We start from the raw sequence: 26,605 nt of genomic DNA, 5'->3' as shown, positions 1-26,605 counted from the left end.
TGGTGAGCGAGGGCTACTCTTCGTTGCAGTGTGCAGGCTTCTCATTGTGGTAGCTTCTCTTGTTGCGGAGCACGGGCTCTAAGCATGTGGACTTCAGTAGTTGTGGCGCGTGGGCTCAGTAGTTGTGGCTCACTGGCTCTAGAGCACAGGCTCAGTAGTTGTGGTGCACGGGCTTAGTTGCTCCATGGCATGTGGGATCTTCCTGGACCAGGGTTTGAACCCTTGTCCCCTGCATCGGCAGGCGGATCCTTAACTGCTGCTCCACCAGGGAAGCCCACACTACTCTTTTTTTTTTTTTTTTTTTTTTTTTTATAATTAAACTTAGGTGGCAGAGTAATGCTTAAGTGCTTACTTAAAATAACTTATTTTATAAAAGTATAAGTGGCTTGTAGTAGATCATTATTTATCAATAATTCCTGACGTAGGATTTGACTGTGCACCTAGCAGCAGTGACTAAATTCATGTTGTGTGCTAAGCCTACTTGAGCTGTTATATAAATGACTATTTTTCACATAATGGTTTTATTATTGTAATACCCATTTTAAAGATGAGGAACCAGTGTTTAGAGTTGTAAACTAATTATCCCAAATATCAGATGAGTAGTGATGAGAAAGAGTCCAGCTGGGAATTAAAGCAAGATTAAATCCTTATCCTCTCTTCTTAACTATTATGCTGCATGGTACTGCTGGAGAAATTGTGGGACTCTTTTCCTGTTACTAGCACAGCATACCCAGAGATCATTCATAGCAGTACAAATGGATGTTTGTATTTTTGATTGAATCACTTGGTCAGCAAATACGTATCTGATCAACTACTGTGTGCCAGCATTTGCAGTTAGGCACAGCTTATTAAATGTTAGGGGTACAAAGATGTTTTAGTTACATTCCCTGCCCTTTCTCCAGGAAGGATAAAGCAGTTATTTGTGGCTGTTCTTTTGATTGGACTCCTTTTTGATGCCCACTGGATTTCTTATGGAACTTGATTATTAAGAGAACTCCATAGGTAACCTGCTGGTTAGTGGTTCCCTGCAGTATTAGGTGGAGCCCCTGAATTCCCAGTGGACTATTGTCTCAACTGTGCTTGCGATGGGGAAAGTGTTTACACAGCAAAGGAGACTCCTGAAAGCTAATGAAAGGGTACCTGTGTACTGAACCGGAATTTGCTTTAAACTTCTGGGTATAACTGCATCCTGTTTCTTATGTTTAAGTTAAGCTGGTTAGGAACTTTACAGAAAAACGGCAGACGTGAGATAAAAGTTCCTTTAGTGACTTTTTCTAGCAACCTGCATGTTTCCAGCCAAGAGAAATGGTAAAAATCTTATGACAGGCAAGCTTGTAGAAGTTTTTCCTTTAGTCTAATTTCTTTTAACATCTGATTTCTATGGTTAAACTTTCTCAGTAAACGTGACAAATTTCTTTGTCAGACTCAACAAACTGGCAGCTATTTTGTTAAGTTTTATAGTTACAAATGTCTTGTAATTTTTACTTGCATAGGTCTGTTTTTAAATTTTAGAACACATCCCTGGTGGGAAAAATAGATGGATATTACTGTTATATATGCATTATGGCCAGCATTGTCCAGGCTCATTTTAGGATCTTCCTGGGCATGTCTAGAATATCCCCATCCCCTAAGGAGTCAGAATTTAAAGGCAGGATTTGCTATGCCTCCTAACTCTTAGTTTCTACTGGGTACAGAAATAATTATTACTTTTTTATTCATGTTAATAGTTTCTGAGTGATTATTACATGATCAGTCAGGTACAGATTTGTTCAGTATGTAATAGGAAAGACAAGTATTATACTATTCATCTATCTGTATAAATTCAACTAAGTGTCCTTGGTAAGAAGAATAAGGGAGAAAGGGTTGTGGGGAGAACACTTCAACCGTGGTGGCTGATTTCTGCTCACTGAGGATATGAGCTAATAGCCGTGAGTAACGTGAGGGGGGGACATGAATGTGGCTTTCCCTGTATGAGTCTCCAGTCCTGTTCGTGCTTTAGCCTGACTCTTTGGCCCCTAAATGCAAGCCATTTATTTCACCTGAAGAACTAGCTGTCTTTTTCCAGTGCTGGAGAAAAATCTTAATGTTTTGGATTAGGTGTAATTTCCAACGTAGTACTCTGAAAAATTCCATTTGACACAGTTATTTAGATATCAATTTTAATTTTATTGAGATCAATCAGCAATTTTGCATAGCAGTGTTTGGTTGGAGTTTATATCTCTTGACTGTTTTGACTCAAAATCAGATGACATCTTTTTCATTACATAAAAGATTTGGACAAATAGCATATTTTTGGCTATTTAATATTAGTAGTTTTCCATTTTTGAAAAAAATTATTGTGTTTATTAAGAATGTGGCATTTTCCTTTGAAGTTAATATAAGATTTACGAACCAGTTTCCCTTTTCTTTGAACTCGCAAAGCAGGAATTAGCTGATTGCAAATTAGCAATCTCAGAATGACCACAAGTGTCAGTGTTTGCCTGCCTTACTCTTTCCTTCAGTTTTCACAAGCTTGTGCTGCAGTTTCTCATATTGTTTAAGAATTTCTTTAGACTTGAAAGCAGAGCTAAATTTAAAAGTCTCTTTCAAAACTAACTGTAGACACCTTTATCTGGTTTAATTCATACAAACTGTTAATGATCCTAAGGGAAAATGTAAGCATCTAAAATCAGCAGTAATTTGGCAAGTACTTTAATAGTAAAGGCAGGGACTTCCCTGGTGGTTCAGTGGTTAAGAATCCGCCTGCCAATGCAGGGGGCTTGGGTTCGAGCCCTGGTCTGGGTAGATCCCACATGCTGTGGAACAACTAAGCCTGTGTGCCATAGCTACTGAGCCTGCGCTCTAGAGCCTGCGAGCCACAACTACTGAGCCCACGTGCTATAACTACTGAAGCCCGCGTGCCTAGAGCCCGTGCTCCACAACAAGAGAAGCCACGGTGATGAGAAGCCCACGCACCGCAACGAAGAGCAGCCCCCGCTCGCCGCAACAAGAGGAAGCCCACGTGCAGAAACAAAGACCCAATGCAGCCCCCCCAAAATTAATTAATTAATTTAAAAAAATAGTAAAGGTATACTTCAGAGATATTTGGGGTGCAATTCCAGACCACTGTAATAAGCGAAATAGCAATAAAGTGAGTCACATGAATTTTTTGTTTCCCAGTGCGTAGAAAAGTTATGTTTACAGTATACTTTGTGTGATAATAGCATTATGTCTAAAAAAACAATGTACATGTCTTAATTTAAAAATGCTAACCATGATCTGACAACATGGGGTTGCCATAAACCTTCAATTTGTAAAAAAATGTATCTGCAAAGTGCAATAAAACGAGGTATGCCTTTTTGCTTGTATATTCTTTGGTTTCTCAGTAGCATAGCTGTTTCTTTTTAGCATGAATCACCTAGAATCTTTCAGTTGTTATTTGGCACACATGGAATAGTCTTAGAGGTTAGAGCTGGGGTTATCAATGAAGGCAGTACTGGGCTTGATACTACTTTCCTAGGAGGTGTTCTAGAAGTTTACGAGGGAAGGTGTGTTTGGCTGACAAAATAATTGAAGGGCATTTAGTGAGTGTGGCCGGGGAAGGTACTCTGAAGTGTGGGAGACAATCTTTGGAAACAGCAAGGCCTTCTGAGTGTCTCAGTGTGTGTGTGTGTGTGTGTGTGTGTGTGTGTGTGTGAGAGAGAGAGAGAGAGAGAGACCTTCTTTAAATGAATCTAAAACATAAATGTAATACAGAGTATATTGCTAGGATATTGGTTTCCATTAAAAATTTTACATACATAGGTTAATGTTACCTGTGCATGTGCATTTAATTTTAGATTGTTAGAGTGGTCAGTGTAAAATATTTATTACATAGAGTTGTGAAGCCTACTAGGTCTGCACCTTTAAATTATTTCAGGCCTCTTACTCCTGACTCCCTGCTCCCCAGCACATAAGAGTATTTAAAAATATTAACACTGTTAATTCATTACAAAGTGTGACAGGTTGTAAATTCAGGTAGATGTAATATGTTAGAACTTACAGATCCCCTAAAACTTCACAAAGAAGCATAGTTACCCAAATATAAATTATTAGTATTGAAAAATGCTTCTTATTTAATAGCTTTAGTAGATAAGGAACGAAAGCAAAAGTCTGAAGTAACTAAATAGAATGTTTTCCCCAAAGGGCCTTTTTGAGGTGACCTGGGAGCACTGAGTATACTTGATTCTAGATTCATGTACGTAGCTGTCTTCAGAATGAGTGTTTATGGTCTGGTTGGCAATAGGGACTTTAGTATAAAGAAACTTTGCAAAGTTTTCAAAACTTTGCAAAAGAGACAGGCAAAGGTTATAGGATTAGGAAGGGGTAAGGGTTGACTTTAGGGTTTGATTTCTTCCTCTCCCTAATTTCTTAGAGGATGCCCAACGGATTCACTTATGTTCAGCAAATACATTAAGCATATACACAAATTACAGGAGCGTATGAGATACTGCATCTTTAGGTTCCTTTTTTTCAAGGGATTTCTAGACTTGATGGGTACACAAATCATTATAAAGATGGCACAGATAACTAGAAGTAAATGTTATATAGTTATTTACAGTTTTTCTCTTCAGGTACAGTTTGTCTTGTACAATTCACTGTGGTCTCACTCAGTTTCACTGCTTTGATACTTTTGATCTTCCCAATTGGAGTTTTTTTTTTTTTTTTTTTAATAAATTTATTTATTTTTGGCTGCATGGGGTCTCTGTTGCTGTGCACGGGCTCCCTCTAGTTGCGGCGAGCAGGGTTTATTCTTCGTTGAGGTGCACGGGCTTCTTATTGCGGTGGCTTTTCTTGTGGAGCACGGGCTCTAGGCACACGGGCTTCAGTAGTTGCGGTGTACGGGCTCAGTAGTCGTGGCTCGCGGAGCTCTAGAGCGCAGGCTCAGTAGTTGTGGTACACGGGTTTAGTTGCTCCGAAGCATGTGGGATCTTCCCGGACCAGGGCACGAACTGTGTCCCCCTGCATTGGCAGGCGTTTTCCTAACCACTGTGCCACCAGGGAAGCCCTGTAGTTGGTTTTATGTTACATTTTTATCTGTTTAATTTTTATGTATTTCTAATATTTTATCCCCTTTTGATAAATAAAAAGAGGGCTCACAGATAATACAGTTGCTGAGTTTTAGTAAACTAAATTTTAAAAAATGAAAACTTATATATTTCTGTTTATACCTTCCATTTTAAAATTTTATTTATTTATTTATTTATTTTTAATTATTATTATTTTTTTTTGCGGTATGCGGGCCTCTCACTGTTGTGGCCTCTCCCGTTGTGGAGCACAGGCTCCGGACGCGCAGGCTCGGCGGGCATGGCTCACGGGCCCAGCCGCTCCGTGGCATGTGGGATCTTCCTGGACTGGGGCACGAACCCGTGTCCCCTGCATTGGCAGGCGGACTCTCAACCACTGCGCCACCAGGGAAGCCCGTACCCTCCATTTTTTTAGTGTCTCCCTGATTACTTATTAATTAACATATTGAGTATGTTTCTTTTTCATAAATATCCTCATAGTAGACTTTGAGTTTTATCTATATTTCCTCTGTAACTTTTCACAGAATTTGTATTTATTAACATCTCTGGAATTTATAATGTTTCACGACATTTCCGTTGCCTTAGTATGTGTGATTTCAGATAGTTAAGTATGTACAGGTCTGTGTTTTATTTTAGCTTCCTCAGTTTCTTGAATCATTAAATGGTAAAACATTGAATATTTCCTTTTAAAGCTTACAATATTGTTATTTCCCTTTCTACCTATATTGCTAGTAGCTATAATCTTTGGTTCCCAAAACAACGAAATTAATATAATTCCAAACGTGTAACCTTTGATAGAGGGAGCTGGGCAGGAGAATATTATTTATTCATACGAAACAAAAGAAGGGTAAATTCATAAGCTATAGAACAAAATTATAAGTTGTATGGGTTTGAAGAAAACTCACATTGAATTATGTCTTCAAACTTAATCAGTTAATTGGACCCTTCGGGTTGTACTGTAATGGCATTGTTCCTGGTGAAAAGGTATTACTTACATTAGAATAATGGAATTTCAGAGCAGAATTGGACCTTTGAGGTCATCTAAAAATCTAGTTTCCTCATTTTACAGGCAAGGTAACTAAGACCCTGAGAGGTTGTGATTTTTCTCAAAGGTCTACTCTTAATGTGGCAGGGCCAAAGCTAGAACCTAGAGCTCAAGACTTGTAAATCAAGCTTTTTTTTTGCACTGATTTATTCTGTCTCTAGTTAACATCAGTGTATTTGTTTTTAGTCCATGGATGCATAAGCTACACAAATGAGCCTGTGGACCTTCTACCTTACCCGTATCCCTCTGCCACTATAAAAACAATTCTGCCAGTTTTAAGTGAGAACGATAATGCTTTTATTAAAACTCAGAAAGAATTGTTCATTTGTACCAGAAGGTATGTGATCATTATAGACTTTGGTGTTAAAGGAGATCAGTACACATGCTTTGGTTTGTTTCTAATTGCAGTGCTGTGATTAACATTTCATCTACATTCATGTGGATGTAATTTTTTAATCTACAGATAAATAATTTTTAAAAACCTGACATTTTCCCAGTGTGAAAGAATACCTCTTTAAAGATTTTGTGTTCTGTCTCACTCTCTTTTCCTCTCTTTTGATCCAAATTTTTATTGCTGTATTAGTTTGGGTTCTCCAGAGAAACAATCAATAGGATAGATAGATTGATCATAAGGACTTGGTACATGTGCTTAGGGAGACTGAGAAGTCCCAGGATTTACAGTCGTCAGGCTGGTGACCCAGGGAAGCTGATGGGATAGTATAGCTTCAGTCTGAGCATGAAGGACTGAGAACCAGGAGGGCCGGTGGTGTAAGCTCCAGTCTGAGGCTAAGGCAGGAGAGTACCCATGTCCCAGCTTGACCACTGCCAGGCAGAGTGAACTCTCTTCTATTTTGCCTTTTTGTTCTGTTCAGCCCTTCAGTGGATTGGTTGAGGCCCATCTCCTTTGGGGAGGGCAATCTGCTTTGCTCAGTCTGCTGATGAAAATGTTAATCTTATCTAGAAACATCTTCACAGACACATCCAGAATAATATTGTAACCAAATATCTGGGATATTAATTACTTATCAAATAAATGATTTGCAAGTATTTCCTCCTGTTCTTTGGGTTGACTTTGCACTCTGTTGATAGTGTCTCTTCGATGCATAAGAGCTTTTAATTTTGATGAAGTCCAGTTTATCTGTTTTTCTTTTGTTTCCTGTACTTTTTGCTATCATATCCATGAAACTGATGTCAAATCTAATGTCATGAAGCTTTTTCTCTTTGATTTTTTCTATAAGTCTTAAAGTTTCAGCTCTTAAATTTAGGCTTCTGATCCATTTTGAGTTAATTTTTGTATATGATGTAAGATAATGGTCCAACTTTATTCTTTTGCATGTGCATATCCAGTTTTCCCAGCATCATTTGTTGAAAAGACTGTCCTTTCCCCATTGTATGGACTTAGCACCTTTCATGTATGTGAAAGTTTATTTCTGGGCTGTCTTATTTCGTTGGTCTATAGGTCTGTCTTTATGCCTTACTACAGTGTTTTGATTACTGTACCTGTATAGTAAGCTTGGAAATCTGGAAGTTTTAGTCCTCCAGCTTTGTTCTTTTTCAAAATTAGTTTGCCTCTTTGGGGTTCCTTGAGATTCTGTATAAATTCTAGGATGAGTTTTTCTTTCTGCAAAAATACCTTAGGGATTTTGACAGGGATTGTGTTGAATCTGTAGATTGCATTGGGTAGTATTGAAATCTTAATATAGTTAATTCTAGCAGTCCATGAACATAGATGTCTTTCCATTTAGTTATGGCTTTAATTTCTTTCAGCAACACTTTGTAGTTTGCAGCATACAGGTTTTTTTGCTTCTTGGTTAAATTTATTCTGGAGTATTTGATTTTTTAAAAGCCATTACAAATGGGATTGTTTCCTTCGTTTCTTTTTTAGATTGCTCGTTGGTAGCGTATAGAAGCGCAGTGGGTTTTTGTGTGTTGATTTTGCACCCTGCAATTTTGCTGAAATAGTTGATTAGTTGTGGTAGGGTGTCTGTTCCCTGTGCAACCTCCCCACCCCGGGAATCTTTAGGTTTCTACATATACATCTTGTCATCTGCAAAGAGATAATTTTATCACTTCCTTTCAGGTTTTGGATGTCTTTTATTTCTTTTTTTGACTAATGGCTGTGGCTAGAACTTAAGGTACTATGTTGAGTAGAAGTGGGCAAAGCGGACATCTTGTCCCTGTTCCTGATCTTAGGGGAAGAATGTTGACTTTTGTCAAATGCGTTTTCTGCATTGATTGAGATGATCATGAAGTTTTATCATGAGGTTATTTTCCCTTCATTCTGTTGATGTGATTTATTACACTGATTGAGTTCCATATGTTGAGCCATCCTTGTATTCCAGGAATAAATCCCATTTGGTCATGGCGTATAATCTTTTCAGTATGCTGCTGAATTTGGTTTGCTAGTTCTTTTTTAGCTTTGTATAGAGAATGTCTCTTTGTGGAAAGCAGATGGTTTAACAGTTATTAGTCTCTATTTTGGGCAGTGAGCTGGACACACAGACATATACACACATACACACTTGCAGACAAATACACATATATGCACATTGTGAATAATTAAATACATATGTAATTATATTCCTAATTTTTAAACTTCTGTTCATTCATTTATTCAGTCACTGGCTTCCTCCATTAGATTGCCAATCTCATAAGGACAGGGACCACATGGCTTCTGTTTATACTGCTGCATTCCCAGTTTCTTGTTTGGTACTTGATGCTCTCGATGAAAGTATGTGGAATGAATAAATAAATTTTGTTTCTCTCAGTAATCTTTTATGATATTTTTACCATCTTCATTTAACAGATTAAAGCAGTTTAACCAGTATAACACTAGTGAATTAGTAATGCTAAGGCATGGGTTTGTTTTAATTAATTACTTAATGTATATTTATTAAGCATATATACCATGCATCAGGCTCTCTATAACAGGCATTGGACATGTGATAGACAGTCCCTGACCTCAAGTAATTGATGGTCTGGTTGGAAGAAGTAGACAAGTAATTATATAGCATAATGAGAAGGTTGATAGAGGTATCAAATCTGTATATTTAACAGGCAAACCTCATTTTATTATACTACATGCTTTGCAGGTTTTGCATGTTTTTCTTTTTTCAATAAATTGAAGGTGTGGCAACCCTGCCTTGTCAGAGGATGGCTAGCATTTTTAAACAATAAAGTTTTTAAAATTAAGGCATGCACATTTTTTAAAGTCATAATGCTATTGCACACTTAATAGACTACAGTATAGTGTCGACATAACTTTTATATGCACTGGGAAACCAGAAAAATTTGTGTGACTCACTTTATTGTGACGTTAGTTTCCTGCGGTAGTACGGAACCAAGCCTGCAGTGTCTCTGAGGCTTGCCTGTGTAGATATACTATACTATATTTTAGAAAGGTATCAGCTCTTTTCTGTATTGGCAGACATTGTATACATATGCCCCCAGGTTATGACAGGTCTACTTAAAATTTGTGTTGACGTGTTTTGTTCCTGAAACCTTTAGTGCTCTTCAGCCTCATTGTGATTTGCTCAGAGTTGCAGTTTCCTTTTTGTACATAGTTTTTCCAAAATACTTGAAGACTCACTCAGTGAACTTAAAATTTCAGTTGCTGAAAGGAAAAAATCCTGATACTTGGGAATTCTGAATATCAAATCCAGATTTCATGGGAATGAGTTACTTTTTTAAAAGAAAAAACAGGCAACTGTAAATTAGTATTTGTTTACTTTTTAAAACATATTACTTTTCCTCTCATAAATACAGTAGTCAAAGAGGTAGATTATAAACTCCTAGAATCTGCATATGTATTCTGTATGTTTTCCTCATTAAGCAGTTTCAGTATTTCATTAAATTTCATATAAATAGCATTTTTCAAAATTAAATGTATATTTTGCATACTGATACTTGTTACAAATATTCTTTCTTATTATATTTTATATTACGGTTTTATTTTCTAGTTGTTTAAGCAGCAGATACCACTCTTCTGTCTCCCAATACCAGAAGATTTTAGGTCATCGCATTTGCTAAAAGAAGGCAAGGGAGGACTGTAAACAGTTTACTTTGTTTTTGTCTTGTTACATTTTGCAAATATGATTCTATCACTATTTCCCCCGTCCCATTTTATCAGTTACTTCTTTTCCAGAATGCCTCAAGTCTTAGTGAGATTGTAATGATTCTGACTTTTTAAGAGAAAGCAGGTTTTCCTCTCCGATTAGCACAACTTGTCAGCTCTCTTTTAGTTGTTTTTGTGCTGATACTTTTCTTTTCCCAGCTGAGTAGTATTTTCCCCCCAATCCAAATATCTTTAAAAATATAGAACTGTTGGTTTACTCCACATTACTTCCAGTTATTATTTCTGTTTCTTAATATATGCCAGATATACCACTATGTAGCCTCTGAAAAACTATTTCACCTCTGTCTCTTCATCTTGAGAGTAAAGGGTGCTGGGATTGGACTATATGGTTTCTGAGGTCCTTTACGCAATGACTTCTACAAATTTATTTCAAAATAATGCATGTCAGAGTAGAATGAGCTTTTAGCTCTTAGTATTGGCTAGGGCGTCCTAGAAATGGCCATGAACTAATGACGTGATTAGCAAAAGTCTCCTGGTTTTCATTCCAGGAGCCCACAGCCTACTGAAGTGTCATAGCTGTGTATGTTTGTGTGCGCTTGAGCTTATTTTTGTGTGTTTACTTCAGAATTAAGCAAAGTTACACTGTAGTAACTTTTGGCAACTCAGAGTTTTCAGTGAATCGGAGAAGACAAAATTCGATAACACTCTTCGGGTTGCGATTAACAGATTCTGCTCAGTTAGTTAAGACGAAAATTGTCTGTGTGGGGCGCATAGAGTGAGAGGAGGGATTTTAACGGCTCTTAGAATCAGAAGAGTTAGTGGGAGAATAGGTCTTACAGGCCATTAGAACTGGATAGATATTATGAGGTATATTGTATTCCACGTGTTTTCTTGTATGCTGGTAATGTTGCAGTAAGGGGGACCCCTTCCAGGGCCCGACAGCGGGCTCTTCTTGTCTAACACTCGGAAATGAATTGTCCGAGGAGACGCGCGTGCTGACAAAGCCAGAGACTTGATTGGGAAGGGGCGCCGGGTGGAGAGAGGAGGGTAAGGGGACCCAGGAGGACTGCCCTGCCACGTGACTCGCAGTCTCTGGCTTTATGGTGATGGGATTAGTTTCCAGGTTGTCTCTGGCCAATCATTCTGACACAGGGTCCTTTCTGGTGGCGCGCGCGGAACCGTTCAGCCGAGATGGATTCCAGTGAGGAAGATTCTGGGAGGTTGGTAGGACATGTGGACTGACATCCTCTGTCCTCTGACCTTTCCCATATTCTTCCGGTTGGTGGCGTAAAATAACTCATGCAGATCGTCACTGTCCTTGCCTGGTCAGGGCGGGCGGTTTCAGTCAGTGTTTTCCCTAACAGTAACTTCATTATGTCCTTCTGCAGATGGGTTTTCTCCATGAGTCAAGAGACACGGTTATCTGTAATTTTAGACTTAACCTCCTTATAGCCTTGTGACTGGCGAGCTCCAGTTTATAAAACACATATCGAAGAAGAACTCTCAGTAGACCTATATGTCTTGCCCAGTGACCAGGAACCAGGGGCTTATTGCCAAAAGGAATGATTTGGAACGGGAAAGGGTCACCAAGCAAAGATATCTTACTTGGTAAACATAAAATGCCCATTGTTGATATTTAAAGGGGTCTAGTTTTGTAGACAGAAATACTTAAGGGTAATAATTTGTAATAGAAAAGACTTTTTTTTCGTATTACATATATATGCTTGCCCCTTTGCTGACCCATGCTGTAAGAGCCATACTGTTTGTTCATATAGTGTAGGTATATTTTAGTAGTCAGCTGGATCAGTTCTGGTTTGGATAGTTCTCTTAATATGCACATAGTGCTGTATTCTAGTGATTTTCATCTAAGTCTCCTCTATTCCGGTGAAGCGGGCTTTGATTTGGATTCAAGCAGCCTTATAGTCAAAGGCAGACGGAAAGAGGTCTCCGTATATGTGTGTTCATTGCTTTTCCTGTCTCATTTCCTTTGTTTTTCTTCCTTCTCTGTGTACTTAAACCATACCCAGTGAGTCTGTATTTACATGTAAGGATTTAAAAGTAATATGGTTAAAGCTTAATCTTGTTATTTTATTATATAATGTCTAGTTGATTTCTATTTAATGATTATCCCTTGGCTTCTGATTTTTAAAAGTCTAGACTCAGTTCAATACGACACACCTTTGTTGAGTGTTCTAGGTACTAGATTTACAAAGATGAGTAAAAGCTGTTGTGTCCCCTACCACGAACTTAGAGAAAAATATAAATCAGAAATTTCAGCACGTTAAATGAAGTTAAATGTTTAATATGCTCTCCACCTTAATAATAACTCTCTTTACATTTAAAATTTTACTTGAATATAATTTACTTGTAGTGTAACGACCATACCATTAATAAGCTTGACAAATTTTCACAAACTTAACACATCCATGAAAGCGGCATCCAGAGTGACTCGGTTTCAACCACACAATGTATAACTAAATGCATAACAGTGAAAATATTGGAAAAGGATGTCCTGCTGTCTTCGGGTACCTTGTTTCCCCAAAAAGTTTTTGCTAGTTACCTCTTGCTGCTATTATTTTTTGCAGTAAAGAATGGTTTCTTCGGCTTTTTAACTGAATGCCAGGAATCCCACTGAATTCCAAGTGAAATACATTGTCTGTGTTGGTAGTAATTTTTATAATTATTATTTTTAAAAAAGATGCTTTGGGATAGCTTATCATTCCAAATGATTTTACCATTCCAAATTTTTGAAGAAAATTTAATATAATTAAAATTAACATTGTTTAGCAGGACTTTTTTTTTTTTTTTTTTTTTTTTTTTGTGGTATGCGGGCCTCACTGTTGTGGCCTCTCCCTTGCGGAGCACAGGCTCCGGACGCGCAGGCTCAGCGGCCATGGCTCACGGGCCCAGCCGCTCCGCGGCATGTGGGATCTTCCCAGACCGGGGCACGAACCCGTGTCCCCTGCATCGGCAGGCGGATTCTCAACCACTGCGCCACCAGGGAAGCCCTAGCAGGACTTCTTTAGAAATGTTTCTGTGGTTGTAGTAGTGATTTTTATTATTATGGATTTATGTAACTTCTGTGATATTTATCAAATTTCCTTCACTTGAATACAACTAGAATAAAATCTCCATGAGTTACTAGTTGTTTCTGAAATTTACACTTGTAGCTTTCTATAAAGAAAAATGTTTTAATGAAGAATTTAGTGTGAATATGATTGAAACGCACTAAATGTAGATAACTTTTGAAGTATCTTAAGCATTTCAGAGACATTTATTCTTGAGTATATAATTGATGTACTTCAATACATAGCATATTTCCTTGTATATATTACATGCTTAGTAATTAGTTGAGATTTGTTATTCAGTTTTTAAGGTATTTTCAACCACTCTTAAATGTAACAAATCTCATCTTTATAAATGGATTATTTCCCCTGAATATTTTAAAAGGCATTTAATTTGAAATATTTACTTTTTTTAAAAATGAACTCAAAGTAACACTTTCATCTTTCTAATGTGAGATTATGTATCATTTATTCATTTTGAGACTCTTTAAGGGAAAAAAAGATTGACTTGATTTTTAAACTGGTAATGACATTTCTGAGAATATTATAATTGTCAGCAATTAAGCAAATCATTGAGTATTTGCAAAATACTACCTACTTACAATAACCACTGAATGGTAACAATTTAAATATATTTCCACTAAAGATTTCTCTTACTGCTTCACAACCAATAGCATAAAAGATAAGGGGAGGTTTTTCCTTTTTTTTTTTTTTTAAGTGGAGTGACTGAAAGAGAGACAGAGATATAGAATTTCTTTGCAGTAATTCAATGAAAGTGTTCATTATGCAAGGAACTTTAACATACCCATTTTTATTCTTTTAAAGGAGGGTGCCTCGGCCCGTAAGACGCAGACTCCTGCAGCACAGCCGGTACCAAGACCAGGTAAAAATATAAAACTTTTTGATTTTTGTTTTTTTCTATAATCATGACTGAAATTTTTTGATAGTGTATAATGCTTTGAAGGAATTGAAATTTTACTTAAAATACTTCAAAACTAGTATAAGAACATTTACTTGAGTAAATGAGTATAGTTGAAGAGTTAAAGAAAATTTTTAAGAAAATGTTTTTAAGATTTTAGAAAAATGCTATTATTTTAAAAGCTTTTTATTATGTACCCATTCCCCCATCAATTCCTTTTTTGAATTCCATGATAGTATGGTGGATGTGATTTTTGTTTTTTCCTACAGAAGCATAGAACCATAATTTTAATAGACTGATAAGCAGCTTTGATGTTTAGATTTTCAGATATCTGTGTTATTGAGCATATTAGGTTCTATATTCATTTTTAAAAATGTTTATGTTAATAAGGGTAGTATTGAAGTTACTGGGTTGGTCAAAAAGTTTGTTCGGGTTTTTGTGACATCTTATGGAAGAACCTGAATGAACTTTTTGGCAACGCAGTATGTTAGCAGTATTTTCTTTTCCTTTTCCTAGTACCTAAAAAGATCGATCTTTATAAATGCATGTAGATATGAACGCTATATTCATTTTAGGTGTTTTGGGTTTGATTTTAGTGTTCGTTTGTTTTATCTTTGCATTTAGCATAGTATCAGTGCTGTTAAAAGTGGCTGTGAAGAAAATGAAAAGAATTGAAAAGGCACAGTCAGGAATTTGGCTGGGTGATCTTCCTTTTCAGTTTGTTAGTGTCAGTAGTGCAGATTTGTATATCTTTTTATTCATAGTATGTTCGCACATAGGCTAATTCTAAAATTATGTAGATTACAGGTATTCAGATTTCTGGAAGCACTTTAAAAGCATGATGTTAAGAGGTTTATATTGGGATGGTTTTGTAGGCTCTTTCACTGTGTCTTGGATCCATAAACCTGGGTCTTGACATGACTAGTATTTACTTTTTTTTTAAATGACGGGTTTGTTTGAAATCTTTGTTAAATTTGGAGCACATTGGATGTAATTTCTTTCAGATGACAGAACCATGGCACTGTTTTTCGGTAGAGAAGACCATACCAAAAGCTGTTAATGAGAGTATAAGGAAGAGCAATTAAATTTAATAAAATATTTGAATGCCTTCCATGTACTCAGTGCCAGAAACTAGGAGAAGCTAAAGGAGCTCTCTTCGGGAATGAAGAAAAAAGTCAAGGAGATAGGAATGGGCAGGCTGAGTTGGACCCAAGGAACACAGCCTGCAGAGTAGAGGGATATTGTGGCGGCAGTTGAATGACAGGTGCAGAATGATTTGTTTTCCCTTGGAAGGGAGGGATGGCAGCCCGTAGTTGGTCAGCCTAAAGGAGATCACATGAGAAATTCAGAAATGGTGTAAAAAGGAAGAAACCACCACCTGAGGATTCTAACTCTGTTTTGTGCCGTGTGATAAATAACTGTCTCCATTTCACATTTTCTCAAGATCATTTGGCAGACAAAGGAAAGGGGTAGGGGTGGCACTGATACCTGAGTAAACCCAGTTGTTCAAATGTGCCATGTGGTAAGGCGAAGGGAGCTGGGTTCTACCAGCTGGTTAGTTACGCGATCCTGGGGAAGGTCACATGTGAGGGAGGGAGCCTGTGGGTCTTTTCAGCTCCTAACAGTCCATCTTTCTTTTTCAGTTGTTCTGCCATGGTGATTAAAATGGTTGAAATTAATCTTATCTAATGTCTCATAACAAATACTGATGCCCATCCATGTGAGGTCTCCTCTTCTTTCACTCACTGATTGACTCCCATAGGTCCACAGTCCTTACCCACCGTTCCAAAAGCAGTGATTATTTTATAAGTTTTTAATGCTCATTTGTCAGTAAGACCTGACTTGAGTGGGCGTTAGCAGTTTGTTATCTTTATTTGTCTTGATCAGTGAATTTTCATTTTGCAGATTGTTAAATGTATTTGCTTATTGGGTGATGCCCAATTTTGAAGGCATGTTGCACAATATATGGCACGTTCACCTGGATTATCTTTTTAAAATTGAAAAAAAAAACCCACACAAAACATTTCTGGCAATGTAACGTTATACATGAGACAGCATAGATCTATACTGTTATTTGTTAGGTAGAGTTTGAATTATTTGGAAATAGGGGACTGAACTACCTGTTCTTTCTTCCTTCAGTGAAGGAACTCAAGGATGGTGTTCCTTTTTTTTTTTTGCTGTGCTGCGAGGCATGTGGGATCTTAGTTCCCCAACCAGGGATTGAACCCGTGCCCCCTGTATTGGCAGGCGGATTCTTAACCACTGGGCCACTAGGGAAGTCCCATGGTGTTCCATTTTTGATCATTTTTTCTTATTTATTCTTTCAACAAGTGTTTATTTAGCACTAATTGTGCCAGGCAAGTCCGTGGGTCGATTTAATATTTTATTTTATTTATTTTATTTTTTTTAAATTTTTTTGCGGTAAGCAGGCCTCTCACTGTCGTGGCCTCTCCCGTTGCGGAGCACAGGCTCCGGACGCGCAGGCTCAGCGGTCATGGCTCACAGGCCTAGCCGCTCTGTGGCATGTGGGATCTTCCCAGACCGGGGCACGAACTTGTGTCCCCTGCATCAGCAGGCAGACTCTCAACCACTGCGCCACCAGGGAAGCCCCCAATTTAATATTTTAAAGTGTTTACAGTTACTCCCAACTTCTAAACATTCATTTAGGGAATAGAACTAATAAGAGGCACAAGCTTTCCAGTGAATTAAGCAACACAAGCCTTTGATAGGCTACAGTCCTGGAACTTAATGTTGTTTCTTTTTATAGCCACATTAAATCGCTTGCACGTATCCATCCCTGCTCTTGCTGCCTCTTTCTAACGCGTGTACATCACGTACTTCACTTCTCCAGCTTTCATTCTTTGCTTCTGTTTCATAGGTCTTCTGAAATGGGTAGGTGAGTACCCATGACTGTGTAACTCTAGTTTATCTGCTCACGTGAGATTGAGAGAGAGAGTTCGCCTTAGCCCTGCTCAGTGACCCACTTTGTAGCCTAGGTCAATGTTGGCTGGGTTACCTCATTCCATAGTTTTAAGTCTATGTGCTGATGATTTTCAAGCTTGGGTCCCTAATTCTTCCTGCCTCTGGTATCATCTGTTAACTGTTTAACATTTGGATGTGCCGTAGGCATCTTAAAACTGATTAAACCTTAAAACCTTTGCTCTTTGATATTTTTCCCAAGATGTCTTACTTCACATTCTTCTGCTTCTTCATGAATAAATAACACCGCTATCAACTCTGTTTCTTAAGTCCAAGATTTAGGAGTTATTCTTTATTTTTCACATTTGCTTATTCCTCTCATCTAATATGTCAGTGAGTTCTGTCAGATTTACCTTTTCTGTATTCCAGATTTATCTATTCTCTTTATCTCCACTGCCACAACTCAAGTCTAAGCCACCAGCATTTCTCTCGACTAGTGCATCTTAAAGTGTTGACATTAGTCCATTACCTGTTTAGTTCTGGTCCCTAACAAGATACAGAGAGGAAATGAGGGTACAGTACTGGCACAACATCCAGGTGCATGGCCAGTTTTCTACCTGTTCATTGTTACTGTATTTTATTCAGTTGACCTTGGAAAGTTTACAGAAAAACCTTATGCTTAAGCGCACATAATTTGGGTAGCACCACTATAGAATACTGGCGGTAGTCCTAACTGAGCTTCCTGCTTTCACGGTTGTCCCCCCTTTGGATCCCTTATCTAAATTTATTGTTTTTCCCTTACAGAAGGTGTGACGTGAAAATCAAATTATGTCACTTTCTGGCTTAAAAGTTACAGGGTTTTCCAGTGGCACTTAAATAACGAACTTAAGGTTGCGTAGAAAGCCCTACATAAAGTGGCTCCTGCGTGTATTTTTAACCTCATCTCCTGCCACTCTTCCTTTTGTCCACATGGTCTGTCTGCACATTTGCAGTTCCATAAGCATGACAGTTTCTTCCTGCCTTTGGCATTTGCCCACATTCCTACCTCTTATCAAGACTGTTCTTTCACTTGTTCTTTGCAAGTTGGCTCTTTTTTGTCCTTCAAACCTCAGCTTAAATGCCATTTCCTTTGAGAGGCTTTCTAAGCATTTTGTCTAAAGGACACTTTAATATCAGTGTACATTCTCTTTGCTCCTTAATATTATGTATTCAAATTTGTTTATTTGTATTTGTTTGCCTATTTGTTATGGTCTGGTTCCCCTACTTTACTGAAAAGTCTTTGAGGGCAGGGATTATTTCTGTTTTATTTATCATCATAAAAATAAGAACCTAGCAGAGTGTGGTGTACATAGGCTGTGAATAAATATTTAAGTAAAGAATATAATTATATTTGAAATCAAGCATCATAACAGTAGTTGCCTCTTCTCAGCTTGTAAACAATCGGTCATTGCGTTTGCGGAAGGCAGTGGTAGTGGTAGAGGCCTAAGAAGCAGTAGCAGTTTACATCAGCGGTGGCCGTGAGGTTTAGTGAATGGTAAATATGCCCAGGGCCCAGGACCTGGACAACTTGCCTTGTTGTTTTTAAGACTCTTAAAACAGAATCAAGATGTAGAAGTTGTTGTCTCTGATGTATGGTTGGGGACAACTGAAGCTGAGCAGCGTTCATCTTAGCGTGCCGGGGTAAGCGGCGAAGCGGCGCCGTGGGGAGAGAATCGAGGTCCTCTGAGTACAGCCTCTTGCTCTCCGTCACTCTCCTTGTGGACTCGTATTTTTCTGCTCTTTCCTCCCCTACCCTTTATTTTGTTGTTGTTGTTTTTGCGGCACGCGGGCCTCTCTCTGTTGTGGCCTCTCCCGTTGTGGAGCACAGGCTCCGGACGCGCAGGCCCAGCGGCCACGGCTCACGGGCCCAGCCGCTCCGCGGCACGTGGGATGTTCCCGGACCGGGGCACGAACCCGTGTCCCCTGCATCGGCAGGCGGACTCTCAACTGCTGCGCCACCAGGGAAGCCCCTCCCCCACCCTTTAAATCAGGCTTATCATTAGCGTGTTCATCTTCATGTCCCTGTCTTGGTCCTTAATTGTATTTTTTTTTTTTTTTACTAAACACCTCAAGTTTATTTTTCATATGTGAGCTTTCATATTTTGTGTTTTTGCTACATTAAGTCTTCTCAGCCTTGATTTTAGAGAATCTTTTCCTATATTCCAGAGTCCATTGTGGGTTCCCTTAGCAAATCAGTGGTAGTTCAGTTGAAGATTTCTTTGTTCTCTTTAGTCATTCTCCCAGCAGCTCCCGTCTCCAGTTTATCCATCTCTCTGTCCATCCCACCAGCAAATTCTAAGTATTTATTGAGATTGTATTATATTCCAGATGACACTATCTAGCTGTATCCATGTATACATGTCAGATGTATCCATGAGTACTGTTTCTAAAAATAATTTAAGAAAGTTTTAGAATTTTTTTCTCAGGAAGAAGAAAGATGAGAACACTATAATAAATATGTGTGTGAACTTGTATTTGTATATATCTTTCTCTGCTTTCTGTGGCTAGAAGAATCATACTTTTGGACTACATAATATTTTCTCACAATGAAATAGCTATATAAAGGAGTACAAAGTATTAGTTAAAATTTAGCATTTTACTGCTTTTAAAATGGAACATATTCCAAAGATGTGTGTGCTTTCCTTTAAAAGTGGTATCTCTAAGAACTAATGTTGAATTAGAATTTTAAATTGTTGAATTTTTATTTTTTTGTGATTAAAAAAATTAATTGTAGCACAGCACATGGCATGTAGAAGGCAGTCAATAAAAATTTATTGTATGAATAAATACTGAAAATTGAACATACAGCACTTTTTATCGTGAAATATGTTAATCTTGAACTAGGCTAATACTGCTATTATTATGCCAACAAATATTTTTGTGTATTATAAAGTCCATTGTATATACAAATAACGAAAAGAAACAAATATTCATGTTTTTATAACATGTATTCAAAATTATTGATAATACGGGCAATTCCAGAATAAAGACCTTTACATGACTCATTGCCTATAATGTTTTCTTCTGCTAATAAAAACCCAAAAAATTTTAAAAAGAGAGGAAAAAGGTAAATATTTTAGGTCTTAGTCCCCAGTAATGTCTTTGTTTTTCCTCCACAGCGGTTAAGTACATTTCCCTCTCCCAACCCTTCCCCCAGAGTTAGATGCTCTTGTAGTACTCTGTTTTTGCATTTATTACAGTGTAATCAGTTAATTCAGAAGTTATTTATTTGCTTCCTTTTCTAGATCCAAGCATCCATGAATGTGGATACTCAGTGCCTACCAGTGCCCATATATCCCCTTTCCTTGTGACCACTGATTGTTGAAGTGCTAAGGCTCTGTAGTGGTTTTGTGAAGCAGAGAAATAACTTAATAGTATTTAAGAAGATTGCAATACATTTAAAAATTCTGCAACTAGTCATATGTAAATACAAATATTTTAGGCATTATTTACTTTGTCGGTTTGAAAATAAGAATGTGATTTTCATAACAATATTTTGAATTTTTTTCTTTCTTACAGTTTCTCAAGCCAGACCTCCCCCAAATCAGAAGAAAGGTAAGGTTGTGCCTGTGACTCTAAACTTACTTTAAAAAAGTAAACGTGAGTAAGCTAGCTTACAAAATCAGGGCTGATTGCATGCTTGTGCAGTTATACCAAATGTTTGTGTTTGGTGTCTGTTCTGAGTAGTCAGTGCTCAAGTCATCCTGATCATTAAATATTCTGAGTATTACTGCTGACTAAAATGTTTTTTAGCTCGAAAGAGTTAAAATTACAAATTTACAAACTTTTAACTTATAATTAGGAAAGTAACTATAATTCCTTTGAATAACATATTTGCTCCTTTAAAATTTTATCCTTATAGGATCTCGAACACCCATTATCATAATTCCTGCAGCTACCACCTCTTTAATAACCATGCTTAATGCAAAGGACCTTCTACAGGACCTGAAGTAAGTAATTTGTTAAACTGTTCTTTTCATAGGACATGGAACTATTGTTGAGAATTAGTGTTACTAATGCAGTATTTATTTTGAGAAAGCAAAAATTCAGTTTCAGTGCTATAGGCTTTACAGACAGTCTCAAATATAATTTTCAAAACAGTATATTCTTTTATATCTGAATCCTGTGGGGAAAATTATAGAAACTCTGACAAAAGTTTTAACGAAGAGGGAGGGTACTATTGTATTAATTTTTTTTTTTTTTTTTTTTTTGTGGTATGCGGGCCTCTCACTGTTGTGGCCTCTCCCGTTGCGGAGCACAGGCTCCGGACGCACAGGCTCAGCGGCCACGGCTCATGGGCCCAGCCGCTCCATGGCATGTGGGATCTTCCCAGACCGGGGCACGAACCCGTGTACCCTGCATTGGCAGGCGGATTCTCAACCACTGTGCCACCAGGGAAGCCCTGTATTAATTTTTAATGTGAATTATTTTGCTCCAGCTGAAGAGCTTGAAGAGGTTCTAAAACAAATTCAGGTTGTCTTGTCCTCACTTCCAAATTCTGGTTAAAGAACCAGAAAAGTAATATGAACTTTAAATAATTAGATGTACATACCTCCTAGAGGGAGGAGGAGGGACCATACTTTTTTAACCTAGACATCAGTAAAAGATAGTTGAACAAGTGAAGAGGAGATCTATATCCTGTGTTAAAATTTTCAGATGCTTAACTTTCTCAGTAAAATGATGATTCTTAAAAAAGAAACAAAACAACCTCACCTCCAAAAGAAAATCATGCTGCTTCTAAATAACTTATGACTAATTAAAAATGAGTAGCAAAGTAAGTTGTAATACTTGCTAATTCCAGGTTTTACCAAATGCAGAATTGAATTTTGAATGCCTATGACTTAAATAGCTGTATAAAAACCTACGTAACTGGCACATACAAGTGTATTTGTATAGTATTTTTTCTTTAGTACTTTTGAGTGAAATTTTCAGTGAACCTTTTCCTGAGAACAGTGTGGAAAGAAGGAATTTTTAGGTTTTATATTTTTATGTTTTATTAGGCTTTTTTTGTGAAGTTTAGTATTCTGACAGTGTTGTGGATTACTCAGATAATCTACAGTCTGCAGTTCCTCAAGTAATCTACAGTTGGATGAATATGAAATATAATTATTTTGGCCCATCTCTTTAAATGGATCTGATAATAATATAAAATATTATTTTATAATAAAGATAGCAAGTAGTGCATGGAAACCAGAAACTAAATTTTAGCATCTTTCTCCTTAGCCTTACTACAGAGAAGCCAAACAATTTAACAAGACTATACCTTCTTTGGATAGATCATGCCTAATTTTTCTTCTCAGTTTAAAACACTCCCTTCATTGTTTAACACCTCATTGCAGCTGACATCTCCCCTGCAGCTTGAGTCAGCTGGAGGCTTTGCTATGTAATTAATGCATAATTGAAACCTCCTCCACACAATTATAGTACTGGCTGTAACCCATAGCTCAGGTTGGCATAGATTCTGTTTGGTTTCATGTAAAATTGAGGATTCTTCAGTTTTCTAGCCCTTCAATTAAGTAAATGAAACAAAATAAAATAAAACCTGCCTTCACCTTTAACATTTTAAATAACAAAATTAAGGTTGTATCATGGAAGTATGAAAAAGCACATTTTACATTTTATAAACATGATCTTGAGAGAAGTTCCACTGGGACCATAAGTTTATTTAAAATAAACTGATTGGATGGCACTTGTGACTCTGGCCACGATGGTCCTCTCACAGGGCAGAGTTCCAAAGAGGAGAGATTGCACTGAGAGAGTGTTCCAGAGGTAGGCAGAGGGTTCCCCTCGCATTAGTCAAATACTGTTCAGCACACGCACGTGAGGGAAGCACTCTTCACGGGGGAAGAGCAGGCAGAACGGCTGCTGGACCATAAATAGTTCATGTTCCCTGCTGCCACATGCAGCGCAGAATGATTCAACCGCTCTGGAAAACCAGAGAGGAGTTAATTTTTTTCTTATTACATTGAAGGTATTATTGCACTACCTTCTAGCTTCCTTTGTTGATGATGAGAGGTCAGCTGCGGTAATCAGTCCTTTGAAGGAAATCTGCTTCATCTTGTCATTTTAAAGATCATTTTAAATTTGTTTATCTGCTGTACCTAGGTGTAGATTTCTTGTATATCCCACCTTGGGATTCAGAATTGAATCTATGGATTTTGTGTTTTCATCAGTTTGGGAAGTCCTGGCTCTTATCTCTGTAGATATTACCTGTGTGTTCCCCCTTCATCTCCCCTTTTTTCTTTCTTCTTCCTGGGATTTAAATGAGACATGCTTTAGACTTTCTCATTTCATCATCCATGTCTCTTAAACAGTTCTACTTTCCATCTGTTTCTCTGTCACCTGCATTCTTGATCATTTCTATAGGTATAACTTGTAGTCTGTTTCTTTGGCCATCCCCTAGTCTAGTCATTTCATTTTAAAATTCAGATACCTTATTTTTTCTATTTTAGTGGTTCTGTTTAGTTCTTTTTCAAATCTTTGGTCTCTCTCTCTTTTTTAAAAAACTATGTACGTATTTGTAGGCTTGTTTTACAGGTTTGGTCTTTGATAGCTGCATCACTGGAAGTCCTTACTAATCATTTTCTTTTGATTATTGTTTCATTCATTATACCTCATTTCCTTGTGTGTTTAGTTTTTTTTTTCTTTTAACTATTCATTTAATGGTTTTCATTTAGTAATTTCTGTTCATTTTCCTTGGAATTTTTTTCTTGTGGAAATTCTTTGAGTTCCAGAATGAAGATTTGCGTGTGTGTCTGCTAAGCACCTGGGAGCATAGCCAATCTAACATTGCTTTAAGTTAAATTCTCAGTTTGAGGTTTAACATCCAGAAATTATTGTTAATTGCTCCCCCCCCCGCTCCAATTTCAACTTCTTTTATTTAGGAGAAAGGAACTATTATATATATATTTTTTAAGATTTTTTTTTTTTGATGTGGACCATTTTTAAAGTCTTTATTGAATTTGTTACAGTATTGCTTCTGTTTTCTGTTTTGGTTTTTTGGCCCTGAGGCATGTGGGATCTTAGCTCTCCAACCGGGGATCAAACCTGCAACCTCTGCATTGGAAGGTGAAGTCTTAACCACCATTGGACCACAAGGGAATTCCCGAAAACTATGTTTTTAATCTGTGAAATATCCATAAGATTGTTCTGTTTTTCAAAATAATGTAAACTTAAAGTCTGGAACTTACCTCGGTATATCAATTCATTTGCATTTTATACTAAGAAAATTATTTTACTAGAACTGTTGTTGTTTAAACAGTAGTGACTTTAATCATATCACCCATACTCCTTCACGCTCATGGAATGCAAAGTGGAATAAATAAATAGCAAATATTGGATGAGTCAGTGGATATCAAAATATTTCTCCAAATCACAAATATCCATCCAATCAGTTGTGCATCATTTCTGGTTGTATTCATTAGAGCACTTTTTGTTTTAAGTATTAAAAACCAACTCAAAGTAGCCTTATCAAAAAATAATTTATTAGCTCAATATAAGTAGTCCTAGCTTTTGACACAGCTGGACTCAGTGCTAAATGAAGTGATCAGGAGTTAGTCTCTCTGTCTCTTAAGCAGGTTCTCCCGCTTCAGGGGCAATGGTGACCATCAGAAACTCCAGGTTACCAAAAATCTCAGGATTAAGTCTTATTTGCCTGGCTTGTGTAACACGTGTATTTCCGAACCAGTCACTGTGGTCAGGGTTGTTAATTCTTGCTTTAAATCCAAGTGAGGTCCAGTTTACAGTTCCGCGATTTGCTTGTTCTTGCACTTGTCAGGGTGTTGGTTAGGGCTGGGGTGGGCATGGGAGGCAAGAAAACAGGTGGGCCGTGGGTTTATTTCTAGTTTACGTTATTTATATTATACTGAACTTAAGCCCCAGAGTCCTGGCTTTATGAAAGAAGGAACTTCTGTTAGATTCTCTACCTTGAACAGAATATGGGCTTTGTTTCCTCTTCCAGGCATCTAGTGAAATATAGTGTCAATAAAAGACAAAGCTTAAGTTCAATTAGTTTGCCAGTGCCTTCTGTGGATGGAAAGAAATCTGCAGTGTTATTCTAACCTCTTTGAGTTCCCTTCTTTACTCAGTCTTTGGCCCAAGAGTTCTTTACTTCTTGCTACCTAGCTCAGAGATGCCTTTAGAATGTTCTTCATACTTTACCCCACTTTGGAAAACTTTCTGACAGTTTCTTTTAAAGTTAAACGTACCCAGTGACCCAACAGTTCCACTCATAGGTATTTATATAACAGAAGTGAAAACATACGTCCACAAAAAGTCTTACACCAGAGTATTTATAGTAGTTTTATTTGTAATAACCGCAATTTTGGAACCACCCAAATGTACCACAGGAGAATGTGTAAACAAATTGTGGCATATTCATACAATAGAATTTTATTCATCAGTAAAAAAGAATTCATCGGTAGTTCACTACCAATATACCCCTCAGTGTGGATGACTGTCAGAAACATTAAATTGAATGAAAGAAGCTGGGCAAAGAAGAGTACAATCCTGTATGATTCCGCATATATGACTTCGTAGGACAGGCAAAGCTCGTCTGTGGTGATGGATTGCAGAATTGTGTGGTTGCCTGTTGGGGGAGGAGGATGGGGATTTACTGAAAGGTACAGGAGGAAACTTTTCTGATCTGTTGCACATGTTCTGTATCCTGATGGGAGTGGTGGTTACCATGTGGGAAGGGGCGTTTGCTGACGCTCCTGGGTAGACCGAGTCATCTAGCTAGCCGCGTCAGCTCCATTTCAAGTGACCTTTGATTTATAGTAGAATTTCCCTCTTACTAGCATTTGAGCAATCAAGGATTTGTGTGGTTGTTTATATAGTCTTGAGGAATACTCAGTGCTAGATGAAGGAGTATAAATGGCATGTCTGTGTCTGAGACTGACACACACACACACTGACTTCTGTCCTAAGTGAGCTTGAGTTCTACTTGGCATGGGAAATAAGGACCCATACTCTTCAAGCATTATGATCTGTACATGCAGAGTGGGTTTATTTCAAAGAATAATGTGTTTGGGGTTTAAAACTATCATTATTTTAAAAATCATTTCAAAATACGATCTCTTTTCTTTTTAACGAGTCCTGTGGAATCATTTCTGTTTTTTGAAAGGTTTGTCCCATCAGATGAAAAGAAGAAACAAGGCTGCCAACGAGAAAATGAAACTCTAATACAGAGAAGAAAAGACCAGATGCAACCAGGGGGCACTGCAATTAGTGTCACAGTTCCTTACAGAGTAGTAGACCAGCCCCTTAAACTGATGCCTCAAGATTGGTAAATTAATCTGTATTTTTCACATAGTCATTAATTTTTTGTGTAATGAATGAGTATCAAATTTTATCATGAGTTCTAGATAGAACCTATCCTTGAAACCTGTGTTAATGTCTAATCTAGTAGTACCTAAGTAATATATTTTGGATGTCTAAACTTTATTTTACTTATAAGAAGAAACACAAACTTCTGGAAAACTTGGAGAGTAAAAATTC

General features: G+C 37.5%; 1 protein-coding gene across 1 annotated transcript in view; it reads left to right on the top strand.

Moving 5' to 3' along the window:
* The window catches only part of CDC73 (cell division cycle 73), a 91,761-nt gene that overhangs the window by 53,130 nt on the left and 12,026 nt on the right, over positions 1–26,605 (top strand). The window contains exons 11-14 of the mRNA XM_059041488.2: positions 14,056–14,113; positions 20,627–20,662; positions 20,970–21,057; positions 26,232–26,393. Coding sequence (XP_058897471.1) covers positions 14,056–14,113; positions 20,627–20,662; positions 20,970–21,057; positions 26,232–26,393 — 344 coding nt within the window. The remainder of the gene's footprint in view (positions 1–14,055; positions 14,114–20,626; positions 20,663–20,969; positions 21,058–26,231; positions 26,394–26,605) is intronic.

This window comes from Kogia breviceps, chromosome 1, assembly GCF_026419965.1.
Source record: "Kogia breviceps isolate mKogBre1 chromosome 1, mKogBre1 haplotype 1, whole genome shotgun sequence".
Lineage (NCBI taxonomy): Eukaryota > Metazoa > Chordata > Mammalia > Artiodactyla > Physeteridae > Kogia > Kogia breviceps.
Note: the sequence above shows the minus strand (reverse complement) of the source record. Positions and strands in the feature narration are given on the sequence as shown.